Here is a 27,465-nt window from a genome sequence, read left to right on the forward strand (position 1 = left end):
CTATGTAAAAAATTAAGGCTCAGGCCTTTTGAAAGTAACAAAGAAGATCTTAGCGTCGAGATAAGTTGGGGATGCTATAGACTGCTTGTCTGTTTACTTCTTGAAAGCTAGAATTACAGATAATAAATAATGCATCTACTGTATGTTTAAATTGCTGAGATCCATACCAGGCACCCCTGGAACAAACTGTAGTGAGACGAAACTCCCTGTCACTAAGCCCGTGACACAACAACCCGACGGCTGACTGTCGGCAGAAAAGGCAGTTGGACTGATCAGTTGGCTCCCCGAGGTCTAAAAAGTGCCTTGGAACACCCCGAAGCGACGTGTGATGTAATACAAAAAATGAAAACCGGAAATGACAACGCATCACGTGGGTCTGGCTTCTCCAGCCGATAGTAATGGCAGCTTGTTCGAAATACGATCTCGTATTTTACGAAAATAGTTAACTGAAACGTGTTTCTGAAAACATTTTAAGCGAGAAATAGGCCATACAGTTGCTGTAAAAAGGTCAGTTTAAAAGATTTTCGTCAGATTTTCAGAGGCGTTCGTCACTCATCCCGCTCGTTATTTCCGCGTTAGCAGTCCCACTGCCCGCCCTCCGACCCAGCAAGTCAGATTGGCCAAAATGAAGGCCGACAGCTCCTCTGAGGGACGACGACACGGAACACACCGAACAGACTCGAGTCACCGACCTCGCCAGACTGTCTGACGGCCGATTATCAGGTTGGTGTGTCAGGGCCATTAAACCCAGTTAGAAGATTTAGCATTACAACTAGGGATGTCCCGATCCCAGTATCAGATTTTTTTTTTTTTTTTTACTGATCAGGGATCGGCATTCACCCCGTTTAGCTTACCCCAATCATGTACCTCAGCTTGTAGTGATCACCGCCTTTTATCCATAGCCTACACGCCCTGCGCCACAGACGCACCGCCAGACTGCCTTTTCAAACCCAGATGGGCGTGGCCACTCACCGGTGTCCATCCAGAGAGTGTCTCGTAGCTTGGCAGTCCTTGGCAACAAGTAAAAAAGTCCGTCTTTCTAAGTCACCATTTTTTACAGAAGCGGATTACTCCAATTCTCCACACCTCTTCCGTAATAACACCAGGAACCTGTTTTATACAATCTATGGTAGACATGAGAAGAAAAACAAAGATTGAGTATTAAGCGCAAGAGGTGTCACTGAGTTTAGTTTTCGTTGTCCAGCGGGGAACTTCAGACCGTTTATGTTTTGGTTGGGGGTGGCATCCTAAAGAGAACTATTTTGGTGTTGAGAGAAAAGACTGTACTGCTGCAGTACATTAAATGTATTAAACATAAATAGTTACTTTGTTTACTTAGTTATTTTTGTAAAAAATGAAGAAAAAAAAAAGGTGTGCAGCTCTAATACCTGAGCAACTACAAGTGTCTGATTGGGACTCGGTCTTGGCAGATATTCAACATTTAAAAGATCGGGATCAGATCGGGAGTCAAAAAATCTGATCCGGACATCCCTAATTACAGCAAACAATTATTCAGCAGCTATGGTTCACTGATGAAATGCTTTCGTCACTAAAACTTCCCTAAGAGCAACAAACAGAAAACTTCAGTGAGCATAACAGTTTAAAAGCTCAATAAATCCAATGTGCAAAAAACACCTTTCTGGCCACATACTGACAACAAAATAAAAACGGAAAGATGCTGTGTTTGAAACCAATGAACATTCCATCAGTGAGCGATGCATTTCAAATGTCCTCCCGGATACATTTGGACTATGTGTCGCATATGCTACAAGTTTCCTTTCATCAGCTCCTGATTAACCGCCGGTGGTGGTGGGGAGCCAAAATAAGCACTGATGTGCAGCGAAGCATTGGCTAATCATACATGGCCTTTGCCATAAACATTTGTTAATGAGTGATGGCCTCTGGGCGCAATATGCTGTTCAGAGCTGCTAAAAAGTCAGTTACAGTAGGTGTTGGTCCTCAACACAAACACTGGCACATCCTTATGAAGACACACAGTGTCAGCACACACTACACATGAATGCATGATAGGTTTAAAGACGTGCACTCAAAGTCTCATAATTCACTCTACTTTATCTTTCTTCTCGACAGTCTTAAATAAATGTGTTTAACAGTTCACTAACTGATATGAAAGCCATAGCATATATTGCCACTTCATGAAAGCTGTCCTAAAGTCAGTGGTTCCCAATGTGGGGGCCAGGGCCTCAAAATGAATAAAAAAACATGTCTGCTACACAAAATTGAGTTCATTTTTTTCTAATATGAAATACATTTTTTTTTAGGAACTGCAGGAGATTTTCACCTCTCAGCAATTCTAAAAAAAAAAAAAAAACTGCTAAACTGAAGCAATAGAGAAGGGAACATCACTATGTGATTGACGCGCTCACAGCTCATATAGTAGCACGTGGTTTGGCTTTAAATGGTCAGAAGCCAGTACGCTAACTCCCGACTTTAACGTTTTCAGTGATTTCATTTTGGAACAACCTGAAACATCAGCAACACAAAAAAAATAAAATAAAATAAAATAAATAAATAAATATATATATATCTTGTAGCAAATGCACAAATTATACAGTAATGAGGAACCAAATATTGAGACCTAACTGAAAACATAACAAACATCCAATGAGTTATAATTTAAAACTTGTGTTTATCAATTTATGTCTCTCTCTCTCTCACACACACAGACATTTGCAATCAGATAAAATCCTCAAATCAGCGCGCACATTTCAGCCTTGCAATATACCCTATTTAACATGACAACCATTTAATTCAAGCTATTTTAATAAGCCTCACTGGGAAAGACTGCAGGAGCAAATAATAGATGAAAATAACTTGGATTGATTCTCTTCCTTTTCTGGCAAGCATTATTATCACAGGCAGGCAGTGTGTGTGTGTGTGTGTGTGTGTGTGTGTGTGTGTGTGTGTGTGTGTGTGTGTGTGTGTGTCTATTATTCTAATTGTGACGAAAGTTTTTCAATCTCGGACTGAGAAAAACACATTTTAGGCAGAAATTAAGGTACATTGGCTTGTCCTCAAAATCCTGACAAAGTTAGAATGAAGTAAATGTGATTAGAATAAACAATAAACAAAGCAGTATTCACATTGTTAGAAAATAAACAATGCGGTCAGCATCCCCAGTCAAGTGATTTTGATAAACGCTATAAAACTAACCTATTCCATCCACTGGAAAACAACATTTTAAAGCTCTTTCATTCCACTATAAACAGAAAGAAAGTGTTCAAAAGTGGGCATGCTCCACTGCGACAAAAAAAAAAGGCATGGAAGACTGTTAGCTCTTGGGTGTAAAAGCAAGTCACTGTGAAACGTTTTGTACAAAAGTGTGGATTCTTCAAAATGAATGAAGTACATGATATACAAATCTAATGCAGTGCCATGCTGCCACTTTTTGCCACTTCAGAAAGTTACAGCTTTTATAGAATGAGTGGAATGGTTTTCAGGGAAGAAACAATGAAATATTCTTTAAAAAAACTGCTATTTTAGTAGCTCACATGAAAGAATAATAATGTTAGTTACATTTTAAATGAAATCTTTTTTCTTTTTTCCAAGGCATCATTTTACAATTCTAATCTTCTAATCAAATGCTTTGTTCTTTTTTTTTTCCTGACTATTTATGGCCAGTATTTTTCAACAATAATACATTTTTTTTCTTCTTCTTTAATTACCTCTCTATTGCTTGCTTGTTTTCCTTGTTACTGGTGGAGTTCACCATTGGCACGTCATAGTCAGATTGCCTACACACACACATTTGCATGTGCGTACTTCATCATTACTGTGCGTAATTTTGTCTTATGTCACCCTCACGATTAACTGACGGCTGTCTTACATTTGCATTAGAGCTCTAGTAAGTTACCGCTAATGCAAACCAAACATTTTCTACTGCCGGGGTGGCTTTTATTATGAAGCAGCCACAGCAAATGCAATTTGTTTGTCACCAACTGGGCTTAGCGTTGATATCGATTATACATTAATAATTAGAGATGCACCGATTACAACTTTCTAGGCCGATTACAATTTTACGATTTTCTTTGAGTTAGGTAATCGATCGCTGTAAAATACAACTATATAAATGACTCCTGGTGTGGGAAATTCATACACATCTAAAGTGCAATGTTATGGAAGAACCATTTCCTTCTTTTTACATACAATATCAATCCAGCAAATAGACGGTACCCTAGAGCAGTGGTTCCCAACCTGGGGTCCGGGGACCCCTCAGGGGGCCGGCAAAGATCACAGGGGGGGCGCAAGTCTTTATCTGGTTTGAGGTTGAGGTAAAAAAAAATAAAACAACATATATAAAAAATATGTGTACATGTTAAACAAATTATGATAATACACTAGAATATATAATGTATGCAAAAGTCTGTATAAAAACTAAATATTTTTGTTCTGGCTTAAAATTGTAGGCCAGCTACTTAGTAGGCCAAGGGTTAGGGTTAGCTTTTCTTAGACCTAAGTAGGGGAGGCGCCAAGGAAAAAAGGTTGGGAACCACTGCCCTAGAGTGCCGTTACCTGAAACAGATGATTTAATGTCACCGCTTATTTTACAGTTTAACAACAAAACTAAACTCTTTAAACATTACTACGTTTTTAATGTTGGTTTTGAGCGGTATGAATCCCCACTAACCTGGAAAGAGTAAACAGTAACGTTAATACGGCGTGTCGGAGGACTACAGCGTCTTTTTTTTGTTGTTGTTGTTTTTTTGTTTACAGCATCTCAGGTCAGTGTGCCCAACGCCATTTTCTGATAAACTGTAGCTGTCATATTTCACGGGACCCGCGTGAGTGCGATTTTCATGTTCCAGTTTTTCAGCCTCAAAGGGGAGAGAGAGAGCGGCTGACTGTTCGAGCCGTGTATAATTACGACTTTATGACATTTCATAAGCTGATGGAGCAGCAGTGCGTCGCTGCTACATGCATACAGCGGAAACCCTGCATGTGCACGTGTGGTGTTGCTGTTGCGCGATGTAAATCATGCGGCGCCCGAGTGCATTTGACTGGCATAAAATTGGCATATGTCAGACTGACCGGCAGGTCGCCGGTCATGGCCGATGACGTGAAAATCGGCCAATTCCGGTCACCGGCCGGTCAATCGGTGCATCTCTATTAATAATGATTCTACGTAACAAGACGTGGTCATTTTCTAAACTTTTTGCCAGCGGATCAGTATTCAACTTAAAAATGTTACTCAGAAGAGCTGAGTCTCTACATAGTTATAGTTACTTCTTCAGCACTTCAGCACAGTCCTGTTCCTGAAGACAAAAGCCTGCTGGGTTTCTCTCCTCCCACTCAGTTAACCCCATTCACATTCCAACCCAGGTGTGAACAGTCTCATTAGATCGCTAACATGAACAACAGCAGGACTCTGGGTCCAGACGACCTGAATCAATAACTACTGCACTACTTCATCTTGGCTTTGAGACGAAACAATGCGAGCTCATTCACATTCACACACACACGTGACTAAGTCACACACCAGAAGAAGATAAAAGTTTTAAAATCTGTTTGCTCATTTTAAATCAGTGGCGGTGGAATTTACAATCAATCTCCCATTGAAAGCAAGGAGCGTCTAAATTGCCCTCTACTGCCACAATGTGAACACAGCATTACTCTGGGGAGTGAGTGCAGTCGATGGAGGGTCCTTAAATAAGGTGTGTACCTTAAGGTGTTGAGTATAAATGTGCAGTGAAGAATATATATATATATATATATATATATATATATATATATATATATATATATATATAGGTTTTAAAATATTTATTTACACAATTTACAATAGAGAAAAAAAGTTTGATTTATACTGTATGAGGACATATGTTGTGTGACAGTGCCACACACACACATTGTGAGCTGAGTTGGTAGTTTTCCTCATATTTTCCACACTGCTCTGCCTGTATTATTTTCACTCCTTTCTATGTCTCCAAGTATGCGCAGAGAAAATAACAAATAACAATGTATTATTCAGTAGAAGCCAAATGCATAAATACATTAAAAAGTCTCAAAACACCTGTGTGTGTGTCTGTGTGTGCGTAGGATGATAACAAGAATGTTTTTTTTTTTCTTCAATCTATCTGTTTGCAAAATGCCTAAAGTGTGTGTATATTTCACTAAGTACGCCTGTGTGTATGTGTGTACATGCATAGGGGTATAAATGCAGTATCATTACACACACACACACACACACAGACGCACACAGTCAGTCTGTCAGGTTCTGCATGTTGTGGTTATGAATACCAAGCAAGAGTCAATGCCTCAGGGAAATGAAAGCACGAAAACCGAGTTATTTACAATGACCTCTCGCCCTGTGTGTTAGAGTGAGTGTGTGTGTGTGTGTGTGTGTGTGTGTGTGTGTGTGTGTGTGTGTGTGTGCATGTGTTTAGCAATCACGCCGGAGTAATTTGATTACTCTGTGTATGTGTGTGTGTATGTGTGTTAATGTTACTACTGATTAGAGTAGCAGCAAGAAAAAGAAAGCGGAAAATGGAAGAGAAGGAAGGGACTGAGAGAAAGTGAAGGAGATAGAAAGCAGTAGGAAGCTGTGGAGGGTGACAGGGTTATTTTTGGCTGGTCCAACAGCGAGCAAAGGGGAGATGAAATGAGAGAGACATGAGGAAGAATGGACTCAAAAGGAAGAGGTTAGGAAGAGGGAAAAGGGAGGCAGGAAATGAGGGTAGAATAGAACAAGGGAGTGGGAGAAGAAGAAGAGGAGAGAGTGAGGAAGGAAGGTAGGGAAAAAACCTAGGAGGGAGATAAAGGGACAAGAAGAGGGAAAGGAGGAAGATTGGAGAGACGAAGCAAAGAAGGAAAGGAGGGTAGAAGGAATGAAAGGACAAAAAACAAGGAAAATCAAAACAGACAATTGTCAGTTAGACTGTGCAGAACTCTGTTATCTGCTCTGGCAAAGGCAAAATTCCATCTCCACCAACTACAGCTATTACCACCAGTCCTTTGTCACCGTGGGCAACCGGGCGTGTCACCGGGGTAACAAAAGAGATCGTCAGAGCATGAGCAAAAAGAGAAGAAGAGGAAAAAGAGGGAGTGGAATCAGGAAATGGAGGGGTAAAGGAGGGATAAAGCATGTTGGCTTTCATCTCCTGTCTCTCCAGCTCTGCTCCAGAATGAGGATTTTGCTTGCAGGAGATTTTCCTGAAACCTTCCCTCCCAGCCAGCTTTGGGCCCTACGAGGGGATAAATCAGGGCTTTACCCGGCCCAGCCCAGACACCTTAACAACCAGCCACACCAGCACCAGACAAAAGACAAGAAGTACAGCTGGGGTAACAAGCTCAGGCCAGAGACGGCTTTAGCTTTCTGGGAAAAATACCTTCAGATTGGTGGAAAATTAAAGGAAAATCAACACAAATGGTCTCAGTCAGGTGTTGTTCCACCCAGAGTAGTTTATAGCTCCTTGTCATCAATGCTTTTATGATGGGGGTGTAAACAGCTGTGAAAGGGATGGCGCATGATTCAGATCATTTTCATACTAATCAAAACATTCTGTGAGGCCTCACGTCCTGTAAGGAAGCGTCAAAATGTGTTTATTCATTTATTCAGGGTCTCCTTACATTTGTCACCATCTAAATGTAACAGTTTCATTCGCACATAACACATTCGATACAGCAATTCAGTACAGCATGTTCTGCAAAAAACACGTTTTCACATACACAATACACACATACAATATGTGGCTGTGGCTCTGAGGTAAAGTGGTTGCCCCTCAACCACAAGAGCGGCTCCTCCTTCCGTTTTTTTTACCGTTTCGCTTCGTTTTTGTTTCGTTTTCATATCATTACATTCTGTATATCTATATCCAAAGTATATCCAAACAGGAGGACTCACAAATAAGGACTTATGTACTTGGTGAATACATTTAGAAGAAAACGTAATTTTTGCTGGGATAACATTTATTTTGACACCAGGGGCCGGTTCAAATGTTAACCATTCTTACGTTAGACGGAGTTGATATTGGAGGGGAAAAAAGCCAAATACAGTAAGAATTTTGCAGATGTTTAATAAAAGTATATCCTCATTAAGTTGATAGAAAGTGTAATCTGGCCGGTATTACGGCTGCTATGAAACATATTTTTTAATGTGAGATAGTTGCATATGAAACAGGTTTGAGCCTTTTAAGTAAAATGAATGCAACTGCATCAAATCCCTGAACAGCTCTGACTTTTATCTGAATACCTCAAGCTGCACCACATACTTAATGTTTAAGATGGAGAGGTTCACCTGCTCCTAGTATTGGGTCTGACTGCCTGCGGTATGTTAGAGCAGACAGAGCAGCAGGTGTGGAGTACTGATGCCTTTCTCCTTTCACTGTGAGCACACAAGAGTGTGTCGGTGCTGGAGAGATAAAGCCCTCTCTAAAAGAACAGAGAGAGAGAGAGAGAGAGAGAGAGAGAGAGAGAGAGAGAGAGAGAGAGAGAGAGAGTGTGGACTGATCGAGTAGGAGGCAGCGGGCCGTGCTTATGGCCATCTCTCAAGAACACACACGTGTGTGCACGCACACGCACACAAAATCAATCTCCATTGATCACTCTCTTGAACGCCAGTGACCTCACCACAAACTCTGTACCGCACACTCCACTTTTCTTTTCTTTTTTTAGATTACTTGTTGCACTCCTTCAAGACAAAAAAGAAAAAAGTATAAAAAAGAATGAAAAGTCCATGTTCCGCTAGAGTGGCCACACAAGATGAGTTCTGCAGCACCTCTGTGGCTCTCTCTGGGAGAGGGAGTGTATTTACCACTCTGCTCCAAGTTCAATATTAGGAGAGCCAAAATGGTGCGTGTTCCCCAGCTGATTGCATTGCATGCCCACACACACACACACACACACACACACACACACACACACACACACACACACACACACACACACACACACACACACAGTGGTAGTTGTAACTTGGCTAAGTGGACAAGCCTCTTGTCTCTCTCTAAACCATAACACTTCTGCTGGCTGTGTATACAGTATCTCTCTAGCTCTGAGTTCTTTTTTTTTTTTAACTGACTATTTTTCTCTCGTCTTGTGTTGTTAGGTACTCCAGCTGGGCCAATTTAAATGTGGCTTCTCCTTTTAATTTCGATAATATCAGAGGCTATTATCTGCTCACTGCCTGCCTGCTTGACCGCTAGAGATGTAACCCCGCCCATCCTAAATCATCCATCTAGAACAAAAGGAAGATAATAAGGAAGCTGGCGAGGCGCTAGTCTGACCCATTAAGGGCTAGGTTATGTGAATATTAGAGCGGAGCACTGGGGGCAACTAAGTGCCCACGCTTCAACGTTGTGTGGGTCGTTTTGTCCTGCCCTCCGAAGGGGACTTACACTGTTACCTTGGCACTTGAATGTTGTAATAGCCAGTACAGCGTTATGAGTGAGGTGCTAAATGAGTCTGGTTAAAGGGGATTTTTACACTGTTAAGCCAAACTGAGCTAAGCTGAACTGTGCGGTATGAAGAGTGGGAATATCTGGGCATCTGCCAGTAGGGGAGGACTGGGAACACAGCAACATTCCAACAACAATGTCTGACAAAGTCCAGGTTGTAAAAATTCCACTTTATTTGTAGCTACAACCGCAGGAGAGCTCACCCAATATGTTGGTAAAAATCCCTCATTGAACAGGAAAACTGTGTGCACACAAATTTGGTAAGCAAAGTGGGACAGAGTTGTGCCAGGAAGTTGGTCTGTAAACAGTTCGGCCCTAATTTTACTGTTTATCTTTTTTTCCTCTTCCAAATAAGTTAGGCTAACCTGGAAGTTCATGTGACTGCTCATGCTTCCTGCTTTAACTTAACAAAGATGCCGATCCTAAATATAAACAATTAACTTGGTAAATACAATAGTATTACCAATAGGAACAATGGCAAAAATAATAATAAAAAAGAACTAGGGTCGTATTAAATCAGAATTTTCTATTAACATAGGCAGATAAAGAATGACCACAGAAGATTTTCTACTAATCATTGCTTTTTCAAACATTTGTGCATTGATTACATTACAATTCATAATAATAAGGCACTGCTTTGTCAAAACTAGAGGTGAAAGAGTGAGAAACACGGGAGTTTGGTAAACAAGCTTAGCATTATTTTCCCTTTTGTTTTAAAAAAAAATTCAAAGGCAGTTGTTATGCACTTCTTCAGTGATTAACACATATGTTCTTGTACTGCACTCCCAAAGAACTCTGTGTTCTTTGAAAAACAGTTAGATTATATGGTTACATGAAAAGGTGGACATACCATTAGCATCAATTATATATAAAATGCAGGCAACGGAGGAAGGAAAAAACTAACTGCTTTTGACTCCTTGTTCTAGATGTGATGTGTGTGTTATAAAAGAGAACATCTCTGTTCTGGTGGTGAGCATGTAATTACAGTATTATCAGCAATACTATCATTAGTATCATCATTATTATTATGTTTTACCTTTTTTTTTCTAGTGACCCTATCTACTTCTTTATTCTGTTCACCTATTCACTTACTCACTCACTCACTCACTTGCTCTTGTTACCCCCTCGTTCACTAAATGTTTCATATCTCATTCCTCTTTCAACATTATTCCCTACCGCCCTAATTTTACTGTTTATCTTTTTTTCCTCTTCCAAATATGTTAGGCTAACCTGGAAGTTCAGGTGACTGCTCATGCTTCCTGCTTTAACTTAGCAAAGATGCCGATCCTAAATCTAAACAACTAACTTGGTGAATACAATGGTATTACCAATAGGAACAAAGGTGAAAATAATCACCAAAGGGTCGTACTAAACCAGAATTTTTCTATTAACATAGGCAGATAAAGAATGACCACAGAACTATGTAAGTAAGTGGCCACTGTGGCCCTAAGTGATAATTACAGGTTAATGGTAAATGTAAAGATGTAGTGTACATGCAGCACACGTGGAAAGGAGTCATAAAGTCAACAAACATACTCAGTAATATCAGTTGCAAAGCAATAACGATCTAAAGTTTGGCTAAATATTAGCAATCATAAACTACTGGTCATACCAGAGTGAGGCTGTGCTGTAGCAGTCAAACTCCCCGAGTGTGTTGAAGTGAGCAAGGATGCCAGTTACGGTTTGATTTGGAGGAAGAATGTGTTATTTTTCCTTTTAAAAGTTAGATAGACTTACTTTAAGTAAGCACCAAAATGCTCAATTTGGGAAATGTAGTGGTGTCAGCATCCTACAGATGTCAGGGACCTGCTGGTTGACGCTTCCCTCCTCTTCGCAAAAACACACCCCAACGTTTGGTCGTGATGTATGTCATGCGCATGTGCAACATGAGGGGAGAACGACAACAACTATCGGCTTATATTTAGCATTAGCATCGCTAGCGTTAGCCTTAGCCAACTCCTTCACCACTAACGGAGCGAACTGGAAAATCAAACTTTTCCCGAACCCCGTGGGGAGGAGGGCCACAACATCACGGCCACCAACAAAACTCAGCAAAGATTGTTCTTGCTCGGGCTTTAACTTCTGGATATTCGGCAGCATTGCTGCCACAACGGACCGAATGGCTTTGCTCGCATCTTTCTAGTGCACGTCCTCAACGTTATCGTTCTCAGCCACTCCCTCTGTTCGCTGATTGGACCTACAAATATTTGACCGGCGAAAACCCAAGAATATAGAGGGTTTTCACGGCGCGTCATCAGACCCAAAGTTGCCATGTTGGAGGTACACCGCATCACAACAAAGTACAGGCACTGAAGTAGATCCCGAACGGCGTTAAGGAAAATGGTTAATTATTGCCGTGTTTCAGGTTGTACCAATAGGTCAGATCGAGAAAAACATTTGGAATATTATCGACTTCCAAAAGTTATTGAAAACCAGGAAGAGGAATGTCAGAAGTTATCAGAGGAAAGGAGAAGCTTGTGCTTGGCAAAGCTCAACCAGGATCTACGAGGGAAAAATCTGTCTTGTTCGGTCTTTGAAATGAAAAAAAAAAACTATTGAGAGTCACTTGGCTACACCTTGAGTATCACAAGGATATCATACAGTTAAGGTTAGGTTGATTAAAGACGTTATTGCATTACTTACTTCGGCCTTCACAACACAACGGTCCTTAATGACTTGGTACTGCGTCTCCCTCACCCATCCACACACCATCTGGTTATAAGCCTCCAAACTTTTGTAGGATTTAAGGTCTTCCGCTGTGTATGGGCTCGGCGAGAAAACCAGGTAGTTGACTATATCGGGATATGCAACTGAAGGAAGAATCACCAGGTCGCCATGGATCCAAGAAGAGGAAGCCAACTTGTAGGGATCTGCACCGCCAATAAACTGTAATTTCTCAAAATATCGTGCCTTTTTTTGTGGTCCGAGTCCTTCCATGCCTTTGCATCTTGGACGCGTTTTGATAAGCTTTTCTGTTGTTTAGACATAAAGTATTAAAGTATCCAAAGTGCACAATACTCCATTACTCCATTCAGTTGTTTACACTGAGTGCCTCCAATATGGCCGCCCATCTAGGTTACCGCCCAGAACGTGACGTCGGTGAAAACCCTCTATACCGCAAACCCAGACGAAGTACTGAAGGGAAATGAAAATTGAGCAGAAGTAAGTAGGAGGGCGGAGCCAGGCTCGCTCCATATAACTCCAGTCCCTTTAAAAGGGGGATAATCTGTGAGAAAAAAACTTCTTTTATGGCTTCACTCCTGAATGCCAGATAAGACTCCCGAGTTGATTTGAATTGGGCATGACGGCTTCTTAGAACGGTAGCCAATTCACTTACCCCAATGAAAACCCACCATTCAAATCGAATGAGTCGAACGAGGCTTTGCACAAAAGCACCAATCCAACCGCCCACACTATTCTTAAATTTTAAAGCTCTCTCATTCTCTCAGCTCTCTCTCGCGCGTTCTCCCGCTCTTTCTCCTTCCCATTTTTGCCTCTCTCTTCCTCCATCAGCCTTGACAACTCCATAATCTCAGCCAGAGTGACCTGTCCAGACCCTGTGTACTGGCTGAAATTATTGGAGGCAGAAAGAGAATAAGAACCTGTCACTCTACTTCCCCTGACCTCCTAACCCACTCTCTGTCTCTTTCTCCTCCACACACATACACACACACACACACACACACACACACACACACACACACACACACACACACACACACACACAGGTACCTTTACCTCTACCTACAGTAACATTCAAAGTACAGATGCAAATATCCTTCAGTTCAGCCATACAAAAACATCTTCTGAAGAATCTTAAACCACAGCTTACAACTTGACTAAATCTTTAAACCCTGTTACATTCCTCATATCCTTTAATTCTTTGGTTGGCCGCCCTTCTGAATACTGTCTATTGACAAAGGTCACTATGTTTTGTGTGGGAGCTTTCAACAAAGCTGTTGCAATGGAAGCAAAGGTAAATATACCTACAGATGTCAGCTAGCTAGGTGGTTGGCACGCACTTCACTGTGACTGTTTATTACAACATACAATGCAAATAAGATAAGTAGCACATGTAAAAGCATGGCATAATTAACACTAAGGGAATTTATGGACGCTTTCTGGTGTGTCACTTTGAAGTCAAAACATAATATCTTGATTTCAATTTAATAAAAGCACTGGTGTCAGGGTTCAGTCCACAGCAAAATGTGAATTACACCTGCTACCTTTTTTCACAGCACTTACCATTTTTGCCTAGATCTGTGGACTTAAATAAATCAATCAATGTGCCAACTTCATGTCATGGTTAATTCTACATGGCCCGCACTGAAATGTAAAATATTTAGACTTCACTGTAGAATGTGTGAATGTAGTCAACTCTAAATGGTCCTGATGAAATGGTGACCATGTGGGATAATTTTAAAGGACAGCATGAATGATCATAAAAGATACAAAGTGATATTTTGGGGGTCTATTTTTCTCATAATCATGGCTTTTTTAAACATTTGTTAAATAACTCTGTGTTCTTTGAAAAGCAGTTAGATTATATGGTTACATGAAAAGGTGGACATACCATTAGCATCAATTATATTGGACTATTTAAAATGCAGGCAACGGAGGAAGGAAAAAACTAACTGCTTTTGACTCCTTGTTCTAGATGTGATGTGTGTGTTATAAAAGAGAACATCTCTGTTCTGGTGGTGAGCATGTAATTACAGTATTATCAGCAATACTATCATAAGTATCATCATTATTATTATGTTTTACCTTTTTTTTTTCTAGTGACTGCCTGCTGTTGTTGCCAGTGGTAATTATGGGGCTTCTGATGGCCTTAACCATCCATAAACCATCACCACAGCACTCACACTACTTTCTCTCACTGGATTTAATCTACTTCTGTATTCTGTTCACCTATTCACTTACTCACTCACTCACTCACTCACTCACTCACTCACTCACTCAATCACTCACCCACTTGCTCTTGTTACCCCCTCGTTCACTAAATGTTTCATATTGCATTCCTCTTTCAACATTATTCCCTCCATCCCTCTCCAGACGTGTCTTCGCTGTACTCTCTGTTCCCCCTGTCCTTTACATCTCTACTTCGTCTGTGCCAGTGGTGAGCAGTCACCAAGCTTGTTATTAGTGCCAGGTTCAAGCCGGCACTGTAATGAGACCCCTGGAATTAGCAGTGGGCCCACACTGGCAGGCAGGCACGACTGACAAAACAATATAGTTATTACTGAGGTTGCTGCTATGTTGCAGCTTTGGCAGGAATCCGCTGCTCCCCTCAGAGCCCTGGATCTTGATAAGCTTTGCTAAAAAGAAGCAATGAGAGGTACAGCAGGAGTATAGGCACCCACCAGGGGCTAAGGGATAAAACACACACTGGATGGCTACCAATGGGAGCAGTGGCACACTTTTTATTTTTGAAGGTGCAGGTGGTGCTTAAGCACTGGGAGTGTAGCTATATTGAAAAGACAATAGACTGGACATAATGGGGAGGTGCTTTATTATTGGGGGATAAAAATAGGAAGGCAAAGCCGGTTGTATTAGGACATGGTGTAAGGGAAATCCATATATTTGACAATAACAAGCAATTTAGTGTCACTCAGAGACTTGCAGCTTTGTGTTTGATGAAGTAGCCATACTAGTTTTCTGTCCAAAAGATCAAACAACCCTCTTAAAAAATGATGTTCCAATACAACAAAACTGCATTCTCAATTACGCTTCGAGGGAAACAAATTTTCCAGGCTGTTGGGAGAAGTTAGCCTTCTGGATTTTCTGCCAGAAAGCCACTTCTGACCTAGCCTGGCTCCGCCCTCCTACTTACTTCCGCTCAATTTTCATTTCCCTTCAGTACTCCGTTTGGGTGTCATTAGCCGATCCGTACCGCCTGTAAAATCCGTTCTGCGCATGCGCATAATTCAGACCATGCGCAGAAACTCAACGTGTTTTACGACACTGCCTGATCAGTTCTACGCTTGCGCGAACACCGGCAAACTTCACAGCTCTATGCACGCATTGGCGTAAGGATGTTTGGACATTTCTGGTTACCAGAAGAAAACATTAGACAGTGACAGTAGACCGTTATGATGGCAGAGATGAAGTTTACAAGGTGTTTGCTGGAGTTTCCTAAAGTATCTGTTAATGATATACGGAGGGTCGTCCGGACATCCAGTACAACACCATGTAGCAAATTAAATAAAGGCTTCAAATTTTACGTTTCATCATTTCTTTGCAACTTTGAAGGTAATTTGCTAACCCTAGCTAGCCTGAGCTAGAAGCCTTGCTTTGGTGTTTTAAGTCATGACTTCGTCCTGCTTCAGGTTAATCATGCTTTAAATAAAGTTTAAGCATGTGTATACCTCTCACTTCATGTGTTTGTACGTCGATGAAAGTATCAGGTAAAAACAGGGCTACAAATGAGATCTGTGTGAGACCAGCAAACTCCTAGCAAACTATTATGTAGCTCAATGCTGGACATTTCACCCCAAATTCCGGTCACTTTACTGTATTTGTATTTGTTTAGTATTTGGTTTAGAAGCCTTTATTGGTGATTTTTTACGGTACAAAGTCCTGCTACATACGTACATATATAGCTAGCTATATATGCTCCGCTATGTCGCGTTAGCATGCAGCTACAATAGTTAGCTATGAGTATGCTAACATTAGATTGTAGTGGAACGAAGCAGCACTTTCTAACGTCAAAAATCCCAGATAAAGGCTTCTGAACCAAACACTACACAATCGGACATGTTTCAGCAGGAATGTGACCCAGAATTGGGGAGAATTTAACAACATTGCCAGCTAAGATGACATGTTTACTGCCGTTAGCATGTAGCTACTATAGCGGTATACAGCAGTGGTGGCTGGAAGAGCTGTCATCCGGTCTTCAAAAGGACACTTATGTACGTTTACACTTTATTGCATTAATAATAGACAGTCTATGGTTATTAGTCAAGACGAAGTATTAAAAGTAAAAACATTAACATAAACAACACATCAACGACATCGCTACGCGGTTTTGTCTTGATTGTTTGTAGCTATGTATAATAGAATAAAGTGTTTCAACGCATGCGTGGTACAAATCGCACAGAGACATTGTTAGTTTTCTACTACGTAACTATGCGCATGCGCAGAACGGATTTTACAGGCAGTACGGATCGGGTACTGACACTGGGTTTGCGGTATATTCTTGGGTTTTCTCCCGTCAAATATTTGTAGGTCCAATCAGCGAACAGAGGGAGTAGCAGAGAACGATGACGTTGAGGACGTGCACTAGAAAGATGCGAGCGAAGTTAAAGCCCGAGCAAGAACAATCTTTGCTGAGTTTAGTTGGTGGCCATGATGTTGTGGCCCTCCTCCCCACGAGGTTCGGGAAAAGTTTGATTTTCCAGCTTGCTCCGTTAGTGGTGAAGGAGTTGGCTAAGGCTAACGCTAGCGTTAGCTATGCTAATGCTAAATATAAGCCGATAGTTGTTGTCGGTCTCCCCTCTTGTTGCACATGCGCATGACATACGTCACGACCACACGTTAGCGATTGGTTATGGCAGATCCAGAGTGGCTCTGGGCAAATCCAATAGTTTTAAACTTAAACAGAGTACCCGCCTTCAAGGAAGTTAACACTTGTCAATGGAGAGAGGCCAGACTCTCTGTACAAATGAAATGTACAAGAGTCTGGTAAGACCAGGCTACTTCTGACCGGCACACATTGTGAAACGGTCGCTGTTTTAAACGTGGTTAACGTTGTGAATTGAAACAAAACAACTTGGTTAGGTTTAGAAAAATATGATAGTTTGAATTAAAATAAGTTATATACGCAAGATAAGTGCGTGAGAAACTTTGATTAGAGATGTATTTGTGATATGTCAAAGAGAAACGTAATCTGGGAGACAATACGTTTCGATCAAAACATAATTGAGAATGCAGTTTTGGTGTATGGGAACGTCATTTTTAGACTGGATCCATATATTATTATTTCAAACCCCCACATGCACCATGCTGCTGCAAGCAGTTCACCTCTACTTCACAGTTTTGAAATTCAACTTAATAGAGAGTGTCAGTCTTGGGTCAGATTGTTTTCTGAAATATTGTAGGTTCAGTGAACTTTCAAGGATTTATCTTTTCTGGATCAAAGGCCCCAATTTGATCTCTCAGAATGTTTAAAGCCTGTATATACTAATGCTAACTCTTCAAAAAACACTCACTGACATAAAAAATACTGTGAAAACGTTTGTTCATTTTAACTATGAGCATAAAAAAGTATTTAAATGGCAAACTTTGAATCAACTTTTCTTTCTATCTTAACAGTGCTGTAGATAGGATTGTGAAGATCCAGGACTTAGCCAAAAAATTTGAACATCGACTTCTTCTCAGTCCCTCCACCCCTTTCTGCTAAAGCACAAAACGGTCTCCTAAGCCCCTCCCCTCACAAGGGAGAATGAATGCGTGTGCATGAGCAGTGATTGACACGCAGTTATACACCCCCCTGGCCATGATTGGAGCATCTGAACAGGGAGCTGTGGATTTTTGCAAATCACACTACAGGCTGTAGGTGGTGCCAGAGGAGCCGGATTTTTATTTTTTTTTAATTACCTGCTTCATGTAGTTCTACGCGAACATAGGGTCAGTTTAAGCAAATATGACAGAAAGTTAGTTTTATAACCTGTATTACCTTTAACAGGTAATTACGTCACATATTCATACTCTTAAAATACTGAATAGGATGTGATGCCATGATTTTCACTACAGCCACACAGCAGGGGATAGACGTGCTGCTGTGATACTGCTTGATTGCAGGGCCGACCCGTGACGGTCTCTTCCCCTTAGCTGTGCTCTAAGATGCTGAATGTATGTGTGTCTGTGCTGGAGTCCAGAGAGAAAGCTCTGTTTATTAAAAGTTTCTCTGTGTTCAGCTCTAAGTACTTTTGTAGCTTCTATCTGAATCTCTGTGGTTTGGAGTTAGTTTCCTGGTTGTACTTTCGCATTTCAGCCTTATCTTCCTTATTGCTTTCAGGCATATTGGAACTTTGCCGAGTTACTGCTGATGCAAACTGAACCTTTCCTGCTTCATGCTACAAGTTTTCCACTGGCGAACCAGTGGGATGCTTTTATTGTGAAGAAGTTATAGGAAACACAATGGATCACCAAGTTAGCAGAGCTTCATTAGCAGTGCTATTCTTCAATAAATACTGTGATTAGTTACTTTGCACTGAAAGCACAAGGCTTTGTCTCAAATCATCTTTGTTAAACTGGATATCTCCTGTCAGTGTCTCTAAGAGCGGTTGGTTGTTAGGCAGGAGGTGTAACTTACAGCAGGGCCCCTTGCGCAGAACCTTAATTCGTCTCTGTGAGTTGCACTGGGCTTTCTCCAGCTCGCACTCGTTGGAGTAGGTAGACGAATCCGAGCCGCAAACAGGCGCCACCAAGGATGGGCAATCCACTCTCTTGCAAACACACTCTGCCTTGGCCAGGTCAGTCTGGTCACGCTCACATACAGCGCCGAAGCCACACAACATCCCTCTGCAACCTGCCAGACAGGAAGAAAAAAAGGCGTTAGGAGTGATACAAGACGATGATATGAGCATATTACTTTCGGTCACAATTTCAAGGTCAGTTACAGACACTCAAAGCTGTTACAATGCACGGTTTAGTTTAAAGTTTACGTTTTAACACCAGACAGGCACGTCTTTGAATGGGTTCATCTCAATATGCGTCAGCCGTTGCGGTCTTTGTGCAGAACTCTACACAGTTCAGCAACACAAATGCATCAGGGATTAAATGTGATCCTGGCATAAAGCAAACAGATGCTCTCAATTCATTCAGGAAGAATCTGTCCACCCATGCAGAGCAAGCACAGTGTGTTGTTGGGCGTGTTGAGCTTATTGCAAAATTTGGAAACGCTTCAACGTTAAAATCTTTTAAAAGTCATCAACAACATTAAAACATTAAAAAGACAGCAGGCAGAAACACAGTCTGGTGGAGAGTTTATTTTCATCCTCTGAAGAGACTGCAGTCTTTGAAATATCAATGATCCACCGTCCAGGAAAACATAGAGGGACGGCAACACGAAGACCAACAGAGTTAGCCAAACTACACAAGTCAAGCCACAACAACTCTTAAGGCATTGATCCCAAACTTTCCACTGACTCCTCTGCTTGATCAAGCAAGAAACAGCAAACTGTAAACTTTGTTAGAGGCTGCTAAATTCACAAAGCAAACAGGGAGTACCTGTGTGCGTATGTGCTCGTTTTGTGTGTACATAACATGAACTTAGAGAGTAATTCAACCGTGTTGTGGCAGCTACAGCTGCTGTGGCTCTGTGCCCACTTTGAGGGCTGTTGGGCAGCCAGTTGTCCTTGCCTCAGCACTGGATGATGTTAAAAGAGACGGCAAGCTCTCACAGGTAGCCAACCTGATTGGAAATCAATGGACGCAAGCACCTAAAAATCCACTTTTTAGATAAGTCCTCTTGGTTGAAGGGGTGAACAACCATTGTCACTGCTGAGGATATACATATCACATACTCACACACATACAGCTATTTCTTATCAGTGGCTCCCAGGCCAAAACTAAATGCAAGGCAGCATGTCCACTTGGAGTCACTGGCAGGTGGCTTTTGCAGTACTGAATAGACAGAAAGTCTGATACACACACGCACGCACGCAGGCACACACACACACACACACCTTTGTGAGCAGCATGGACAACTGGTCCAGCATCTGCCCAATGCATCTCATTCGGTCTCTCTGCCCACACTGAAGTGTGTGATTGTGTGTGTGTGTGTGTGTGTGTGTGTGTGTGTGTGTGTGTGTGTGTGTGTGTGTGTGTGTGTGTGTGTGTGTGTGTGTGTGTGTGTGGAGTGACAGGCGAGGAGGCTGTTTTTGACTTGCCCACTGTTCCCTGTGGGAGAGCACCTGACAGCTACCTGAGCTCACTCTCTTTTGTACCAGGGAAAAAAGTTATCGTGTGTATGTGAGAAGCTATCCATGAATGCATCTGTATTGCTGACACGTCTGTCTGTGTGTGTGTGTGTGTGTGTGTGTGTGTGTGTGTGTGTGTGTCTGAGAGGTGTAGGCATTAGTTGTCTCACACACGCACATGCAGCCAAGTGCTAGCATGAAGGTCTTGTCATGACTGGCCCAGTGCTCTGCCATCACTACTCACCACGCGCTGTGTGTGCGTCTGTGAGTTTGTGCATGCGAGTGTCAGCGTGTGACTCGTAGGCGAAGCCATGCGAGCAGAGTGACAAGAGGTGAAATTCAATCGAACTGTGTCAGATGTGTACAAGAGAGAGGGAGGGTGTCTGATAGTATGACAGGGAGAAAAAAAACCTACAGGAGACAGAGGTTGCTGGGTGCCCAAAAAGAATCTCTCTGTGGTTTAAATGTATCAGCTGTGTTCCTTAACAATATACGTAGGTAACAGCAAAATAATAGCAAAAAAAAATAAAGATTGTAAACACTGACAGTGAACACACCACCTGCAGAGAAAAAAAAATCAGGAATGCCAGCAATGATTTGTAACCAGATCTCTTCTGCCATGTTTTTCTATTAGAAAATCTCACTCTAGCCTCGAGCTTAGCTGACAAAAGACTGACAGCAGAGCTTAGGGCTCTTTCAAAGTGAAGGTATCAAGTGCAGGCCCTGGATCGAGTGTACAAACTGCATACTCCTGTGCTAGGAGTACTTTCCTGGGAGAAATACACCTGGTACATGACAAAAGAAACATTTGACACTTTCAAAGATCATAAAGCTGGCTGAAAACAAAAGTGCACCACTAACGAAAACAATAACAATAAATTTGAACTGGCCATGACCCAATTTGATTGACAGGTGATCTCGGGGAACATAGACACAATAATAAAAACAGCGAAGATCCCGTGGACATAAGACATAGGAGAGGCATTACTTTACAAAGACAACACATGTAATAAAATGTAATCTTCAGGACACAAATGTAAAGCTTTTCCCACAGGTAGTTTTTGCAACTCTTTGGTGTTGTGTGTCCTACAATTGCATGGTTTGGTCACTAAAATAAACAGAGATGAGCATTTACATATGTAGAGCTACATCAGGAGATTCTGGCTTTTGTTAGACACACAGATGCTTATTGTGTCCAATGTAGGTGATGTTGACACTTCATAAAGTTGGTTCTTGGTAATTTAGTGTTGAAACAGATCGCTCGTTGATTTCAGAAAGGAGGCAGTTAGGTAGCAACGGTCGACGGAACAAGCTTGGAAACAGCTATCATAAATGCTACAAACGTTACCTGTGACTCTGGACCTTTTGCTGTTAATTACTTTTCCTCTTTGGTGTAGTACACAATGGATGAGGTGTCCAAACATGGTGGCCCACCCATTCCAATGAAAGCCGCTTGCCCTGCACATGAACGTATTCCCCTCTTCCTTTCCAGTTGCTTGTACTGCATTAGCATTAGCTTGTTTCTTTGTGGCTGCCACCTGGCAAACTGCTCACACAGATAAATAACATAGAAATGGCAGTGGCTATTCAATATACACTTAGTTGATAGTTATTCTTATCTTTACACTATATACATAGATGGGGTGGACAAAATATTGGAAACACCTCTCCATACAATGCGATACGACACCACAAACTACAGCTTCCAAAATGACCATAAAGTTGAATAAACACCTCTCTAAAACTAAGTCTCCACAATGGAACAGTATAAGCTTCATGAAGATAGGATGCATTGCAGTTCCAATGTGCAAGACAGCATTAGTTTTTCCTGGTTTTACAGAATAAAATTGCAACTGGGTGAATGTTAGACCCAGTAGTTCGAGTTTCGATATATGTGTGTAATTCCCAGAAAATGTTCTTCTTAGTTTTACAGCCACTGCTTTTGTGATAAATGCTACCGGCCAGAGGTTTTTCTAGTTCCCAGGGTGTCACGTGTCCTGTAACTGTTGCAACAGTACCAAGATCCAGCACTGTTCCTCAGGGCTTGCTTGTCCCACATTGGTTGATGGCAAGCGTAGCCTTCTACATTTTTAACAATCCAAATGAACCAATAAAGATCATGGGTTCCAGCATTGAGACGGGTTCAAAAGCTCGATGGTGTTTTAAGCCCCCAACGTCTCTTTCCAGGCAGCGCTGCGACCGTTGACTTCAAGGCACCTAACTCTAACCATAACCATAACCATTGCCTAATCGACTTTAAGGCAGCGCTGCGACCATTGACTTCTAACCTCAACCCTAACCCTAAGGCTACGTCACGTGAGTGTGTCAGCTGCGTGGTGTGGCCGTTTTTATTTTGTCTCCCATGTTAACAGGTTAGAGCTTACATACTGCCTGTGTGACACACGTCTCAGGCGCAGCTCGAGCCACGCCGAAAACGCGTGCATGCTAGAAATTGAACCGCCGCCTATTTTTCACACAACATGCAAGCGTGTTGGAAGCGTTTCCAGGCCAAATAGAATAGGAAAATATGTTTATATGTCATTTTGACACGAATACATATTAATAAATTACATTTCATTTTATCAATGGGAAACATACATGTATACAGACAAGGCTAGCAGCAGCAGCGCCGCGTCAGACACGTTTCTGGTGTGTAAAGACATCCACGCAGCCGCCACGCAGCTGACACTCAACAGAAACGCCATGCTCACGCCACGCAGGCAGTGTGTAGCCGGCCTAACCCTAACCATAACCATTGCCTAATCCTAGAAACGTTGGGGGCTTAAAACACTGATAAACGGTTCAAAATGAGTTTACATTTGTATTATTTTTTTTTTGCTACAGTTTGCTATCTAACTTCTGAGAGGTAGTCTGAGATCCAGTACATTTTCTTATGTACGTTTATTAAGAGAGTTCTAGCTTTAAGGTACTATTTCTTGATTATACATGTACAAGATATCAAAATAAAAGCTTTACTCACATCCAATGCTAGAATACGTTCATACAGATGTTTCAGGATAACAGATGTGCTTATAATGAGAACAACTATGCTCTGCCACTGGGACTAATAGGCATGACCTTTGGAGATTATTTTCTCTCACATGAGTAGCGGAAGTAGTGATTTGAAATGTGTATTATGTATTGTGTGTGTGTGTGTGTGTGTGTGTGTGTATGTGTGTGTGTGTGTGTGTGTGTGTGTGTGTGTGTGTGTGAGTGTGGGCAACAAAGTCTGCTCTGCTGGTGTGTCCAAAAAGGATGTCATTTTGAGTGCAATGAGTGTGAGTATACTGTATGTGTGAGTGTCTGCATGCTTGTCAGTCCGTATACAGTAAGTGTGTAATCTCCCTCCAGGCCAGCAGCATTAAAAGCTTCACTTCCATACTGTTTTTTTTTTTTTCAATTGGGGGTTGAGGAAGAAAATCCTATTGGGGAGAAAAGACAGCATGTCCAGTTTGCACTCAAGGTAAGCGTCTTGTACAGGTAACACTTCATCCCGTGTTTGGATGGCTCATCCATGGTGTCGCAGCCTTAAGGATGCTCTCAATGCGTCATTGGCTTATGAAAGGAAAGGTATTACGCTGTTTTGATTAAAGCCACAGTGAGAAAATGTCATGGTTTACGAGTTAAAAGAAAACCTGGCATAGTTCTCTGGTGACAAGTTTCCACCGCATCTATTGCAGAATGTGACTAAGATGATACACATTTCAGTTCATTTCTTTGGTGGATCAAAGCACATGGCATTGTAAAAAACATTATTTTTTGACCATTCTACAACAATGCAGAACTTTTACACACATTTACAAAACACATTTAGCATGGTGGAGCTCTGTGCTTGGTGGATGAAAGACACACATTTCATCATATAATACACTATCTGTGCAACATTTTGTACTAGTTGCTTGCTTTTCAACATAGATTCAGTCAGACACAGATTCAATAAATATGCCCCCAAAACCAGTAGATCCTATTACTTTGAGATTGTTTCTTCTCTGTGAAGAAAATGTCCCCACAGCCTGTGTTTGTGGTGAAATACTCTATCAGTTTCATTGTTTTGCTGCCTTGTTGGATTTACCTCAAACAAAGTGAAAAAGGGAGAAATGGACTGTCACGGCAAGCATGAACGCGTCCAGACCCAATAAGGCTTGACAGAATGGCCTTGACAAACTCAAAATGGCTACTTTAGGGAAGGAACACTATTCTCTGCAGGGGGGAGTAGAAAAATAATTTTGAATTATTTCACAGCAGTCCGGTGTGCTTCAGCTGGACGGGAAAGGAGACGAGGAAGGGAAAGCGGGGAAGTAAAGGTGTGCATGAATAATTAACAGTCCTGAACTTTACATGGGTGACAAGAATAGTGGCTGAATTATTGGGACGGCCGGGGCAGTGACGCACAAATGGAAAACGTGTTGAATAACCCGTTCAGGTGAAGCCAATTGTGCCGTGATAAGATTAAATCTGCAAATGGTGGCTTCGACATTGACTAATGACCTACCGACTGTCAGGAAATCAGGAAACGAATGTTGATGGAGGGTGATACAGCTCAGTGGCATCGAAGCGACATCCCATTAATGTTGAATGAGTCTAAATTCATTACGCTCTAGCACTCCTGAGGGACATCTTCCACTTACTTCCTAATAAAGGGAGCCTTTTTTTCCGGCTGACGCTAAGTAATACAGATGTGCTCCTCGGCTGGCCAGCTTTTAACAGTCCTCTCCTCTCTCTTTGTCTCTCTCCCTCTCTCTATAAGAGGGCTTAAGACTCTCTATCAATGTAGCGATGCCAAAAGACCTTCGCAGTGAGGGGACAGGTTGCTATGGCAACAGCCAGTGATGCAACCGGCACAGAGCAACTTGTCTCATCAGGTCGGGAGTGGAAACTTTCCGTAATGCACACAGGTGGTTTATATATAAATGTACAAACAAAATACACACACACACACACACACACACACACACACATACACACACACACACACACACACACACACACACACACACACACAACTTCTGTATGAATCCACTGCCCTCATATAAAACTCATCATAGTACTTTTTTTTAAATGAATGTTAAGTTTTCATTTGCTGTGATTGTGCAGTTCTCTCCATCACTTTCCCTCAGCTAAATGCTTTGGGTGAGAATCTAAATTTGAAATCTAATTTTCTCACTATTGCCTTGTGCAGCAATGAGGCTATAGGTGTGTAGGCGAGGGGAGCAGCGATTTATCAGTGTGTGCGTTATTGATTAATAATTGCAGGAAAGTTCCCTTCATCGCCCGTCAATATGATTATTTACAGCAAAGAGTCCAGAAGTCATGTACTATGCCATTGCAAAAAAGAAATACATTAGGAAAGAAACGCCACGGTGGGCAGCAGTTATACCTGGTAAAATATTCGAAAGGAAAAAGCAACACTACAAGGCTTCTATTGATCTCTGGTTAGCGGTCCTCAGGGGACCAATGCAGTCAATTATTGATCTTGCTGCAATCATACAACTCCCAGCGTGAAATAAAGAAAACTTCTACTCACAAAAGGAACAGCCCAACCCTACCAGCTCAATATGAGAAAATCACTTCTTTAAACCAGTTAAATGAAAAGAAAAAGGGCGAAGGAGGGAAAGAATGGAGACTCTTTCAAAGGATTTTCAAAAGAAAACAACTTTTCTCTTGTCCTGCTTTTTCAACCACGCTGGTCTTATCAGGGCAACAGCAGAATGAACAAATTGCCGAAAAACAAACTGGAAAGAGCTATTCGTTTATTTTCTCTGTGCCTTGAGCTGCAGTTCTCTGCTTGAAGATGGAGGGTTTTGAGTGTGTGAGTATATCTTTGTGTATGTGGAGGCTGCTACAGTATTTTCTCATTCTCACATAAAGAGGGGACAATCAATTTTCCTCTCCTCCTGCTTCCTGAATATAACACATACGCTTGCAGAGCTGAGCGCCTGGGCCTTGACCTGACTAACACATAGAATGAACTTATTTACCAAACGGCATCTTCTGGCCGTGCACAGTCCAGACCTGCACAAGTCTATGCCTTTCCAGAGAGTGAGAGATAATGTTGGAGACGTAGAGAGTTTAGATGGGGGGAGGGAGGAGCGGGAAGAGCTTTTATTAGAAGAAATACTGTATAAGAGAAAGAAAAAAAGGTGAGGGGAGGTTAAAGCGAAATATGAGAGGCAGGGGGAAATCCCCTACAATTCAAATCCTTCCCAGTTTCTACACATGTGCCTCGTACAACCCAGTAAGTCAAAGAAATCCTCACTAGCTGTAAATACTCTCAAGATAGTGGCATAATTGATGCAGAAACAATGGGTTAGTATACTGGCTTCAAAAACAGCATGGTTAGTTGTCTTCATTGCCCTTATTTACATCTCTGTATAAAAGTTAATAGGTCGTCACTTTTAAACATATGGCGGCTTAGCTTGTTAAAGGAGTTTTGCGTCTTTAAAACTTATCCATCAGCCTTAAGATCTTTATATTTTCCCTGGTGACTTTGTTGCTCAGTCACCTCGGCAACTGTTGATACTGCTCTGAGATTCTGTCGTTGCTATTTTTAGTCTCCCTTGGCTATAGTTACTTTTTTTTAACTTAATGAAGTCCCACTGGCATTCAGTGTGAATAAAAAATAAAACACACAAAAGCTACAGTGAGCAGTCTAAGCTACTCCGTAGGTTCATTTTTCTTTAGTTTGGGCAAGTTCAGTATTGTTTTAAGTATGCCAGCAGTTTCACAACTACTGTACAGAGAAGAATGTAGGTGAAATAACACAATACAACAGTTGAAGTCAGCGTAGGGAGGAGGCCAGAGTTACAGCCGCCGTTCATTTTCTGTTTCCAACCGACAGTCAAATCAGTTTTTTTTAAAGCCTGACCATGATTGTTGCATAACCTAATCCTAACCTTAACAAAGTACATATTTGAACCCAAAGCATGATCTTACCCTAAACCTAACCAAGTCGATTGTGTGTCTAAACCCAACCAAAGCTTAACCATAGCATCATAAAACAGATTTATGTTTCATACAGTGATTTGCAAAACTTTTGGAAGGCAAAGACAAATGATCGTCCTGCCGATAGGGGCATTAGATCAGACAACGGTGCTTCCAGGAGACATATTTTGTCGTTTAATTTGGAG

The 27,465-nt window shown here is 41.6% G+C and overlaps 1 protein-coding gene across 2 annotated transcripts in view; it reads right to left on the reverse strand.

Moving 5' to 3' along the window:
- agrn (agrin) overlaps window positions 1-27,465 on the reverse strand; it is a 268,493-nt gene that overhangs the window by 93,585 nt on the left and 147,443 nt on the right. For both annotated transcript variants that reach the window (XM_078254428.1, XM_078254429.1), the window contains one exon: window positions 18,730-18,945. In XM_078254428.1, coding sequence (XP_078110554.1) covers window positions 18,730-18,945 — 216 coding nt within the window. The remainder of the gene's footprint in view (window positions 1-18,729; window positions 18,946-27,465) is intronic.

This window comes from Sander vitreus, chromosome 7 (genome assembly GCF_031162955.1).
Source record: "Sander vitreus isolate 19-12246 chromosome 7, sanVit1, whole genome shotgun sequence".
NCBI lineage: Eukaryota > Metazoa > Chordata > Actinopteri > Perciformes > Percidae > Sander > Sander vitreus.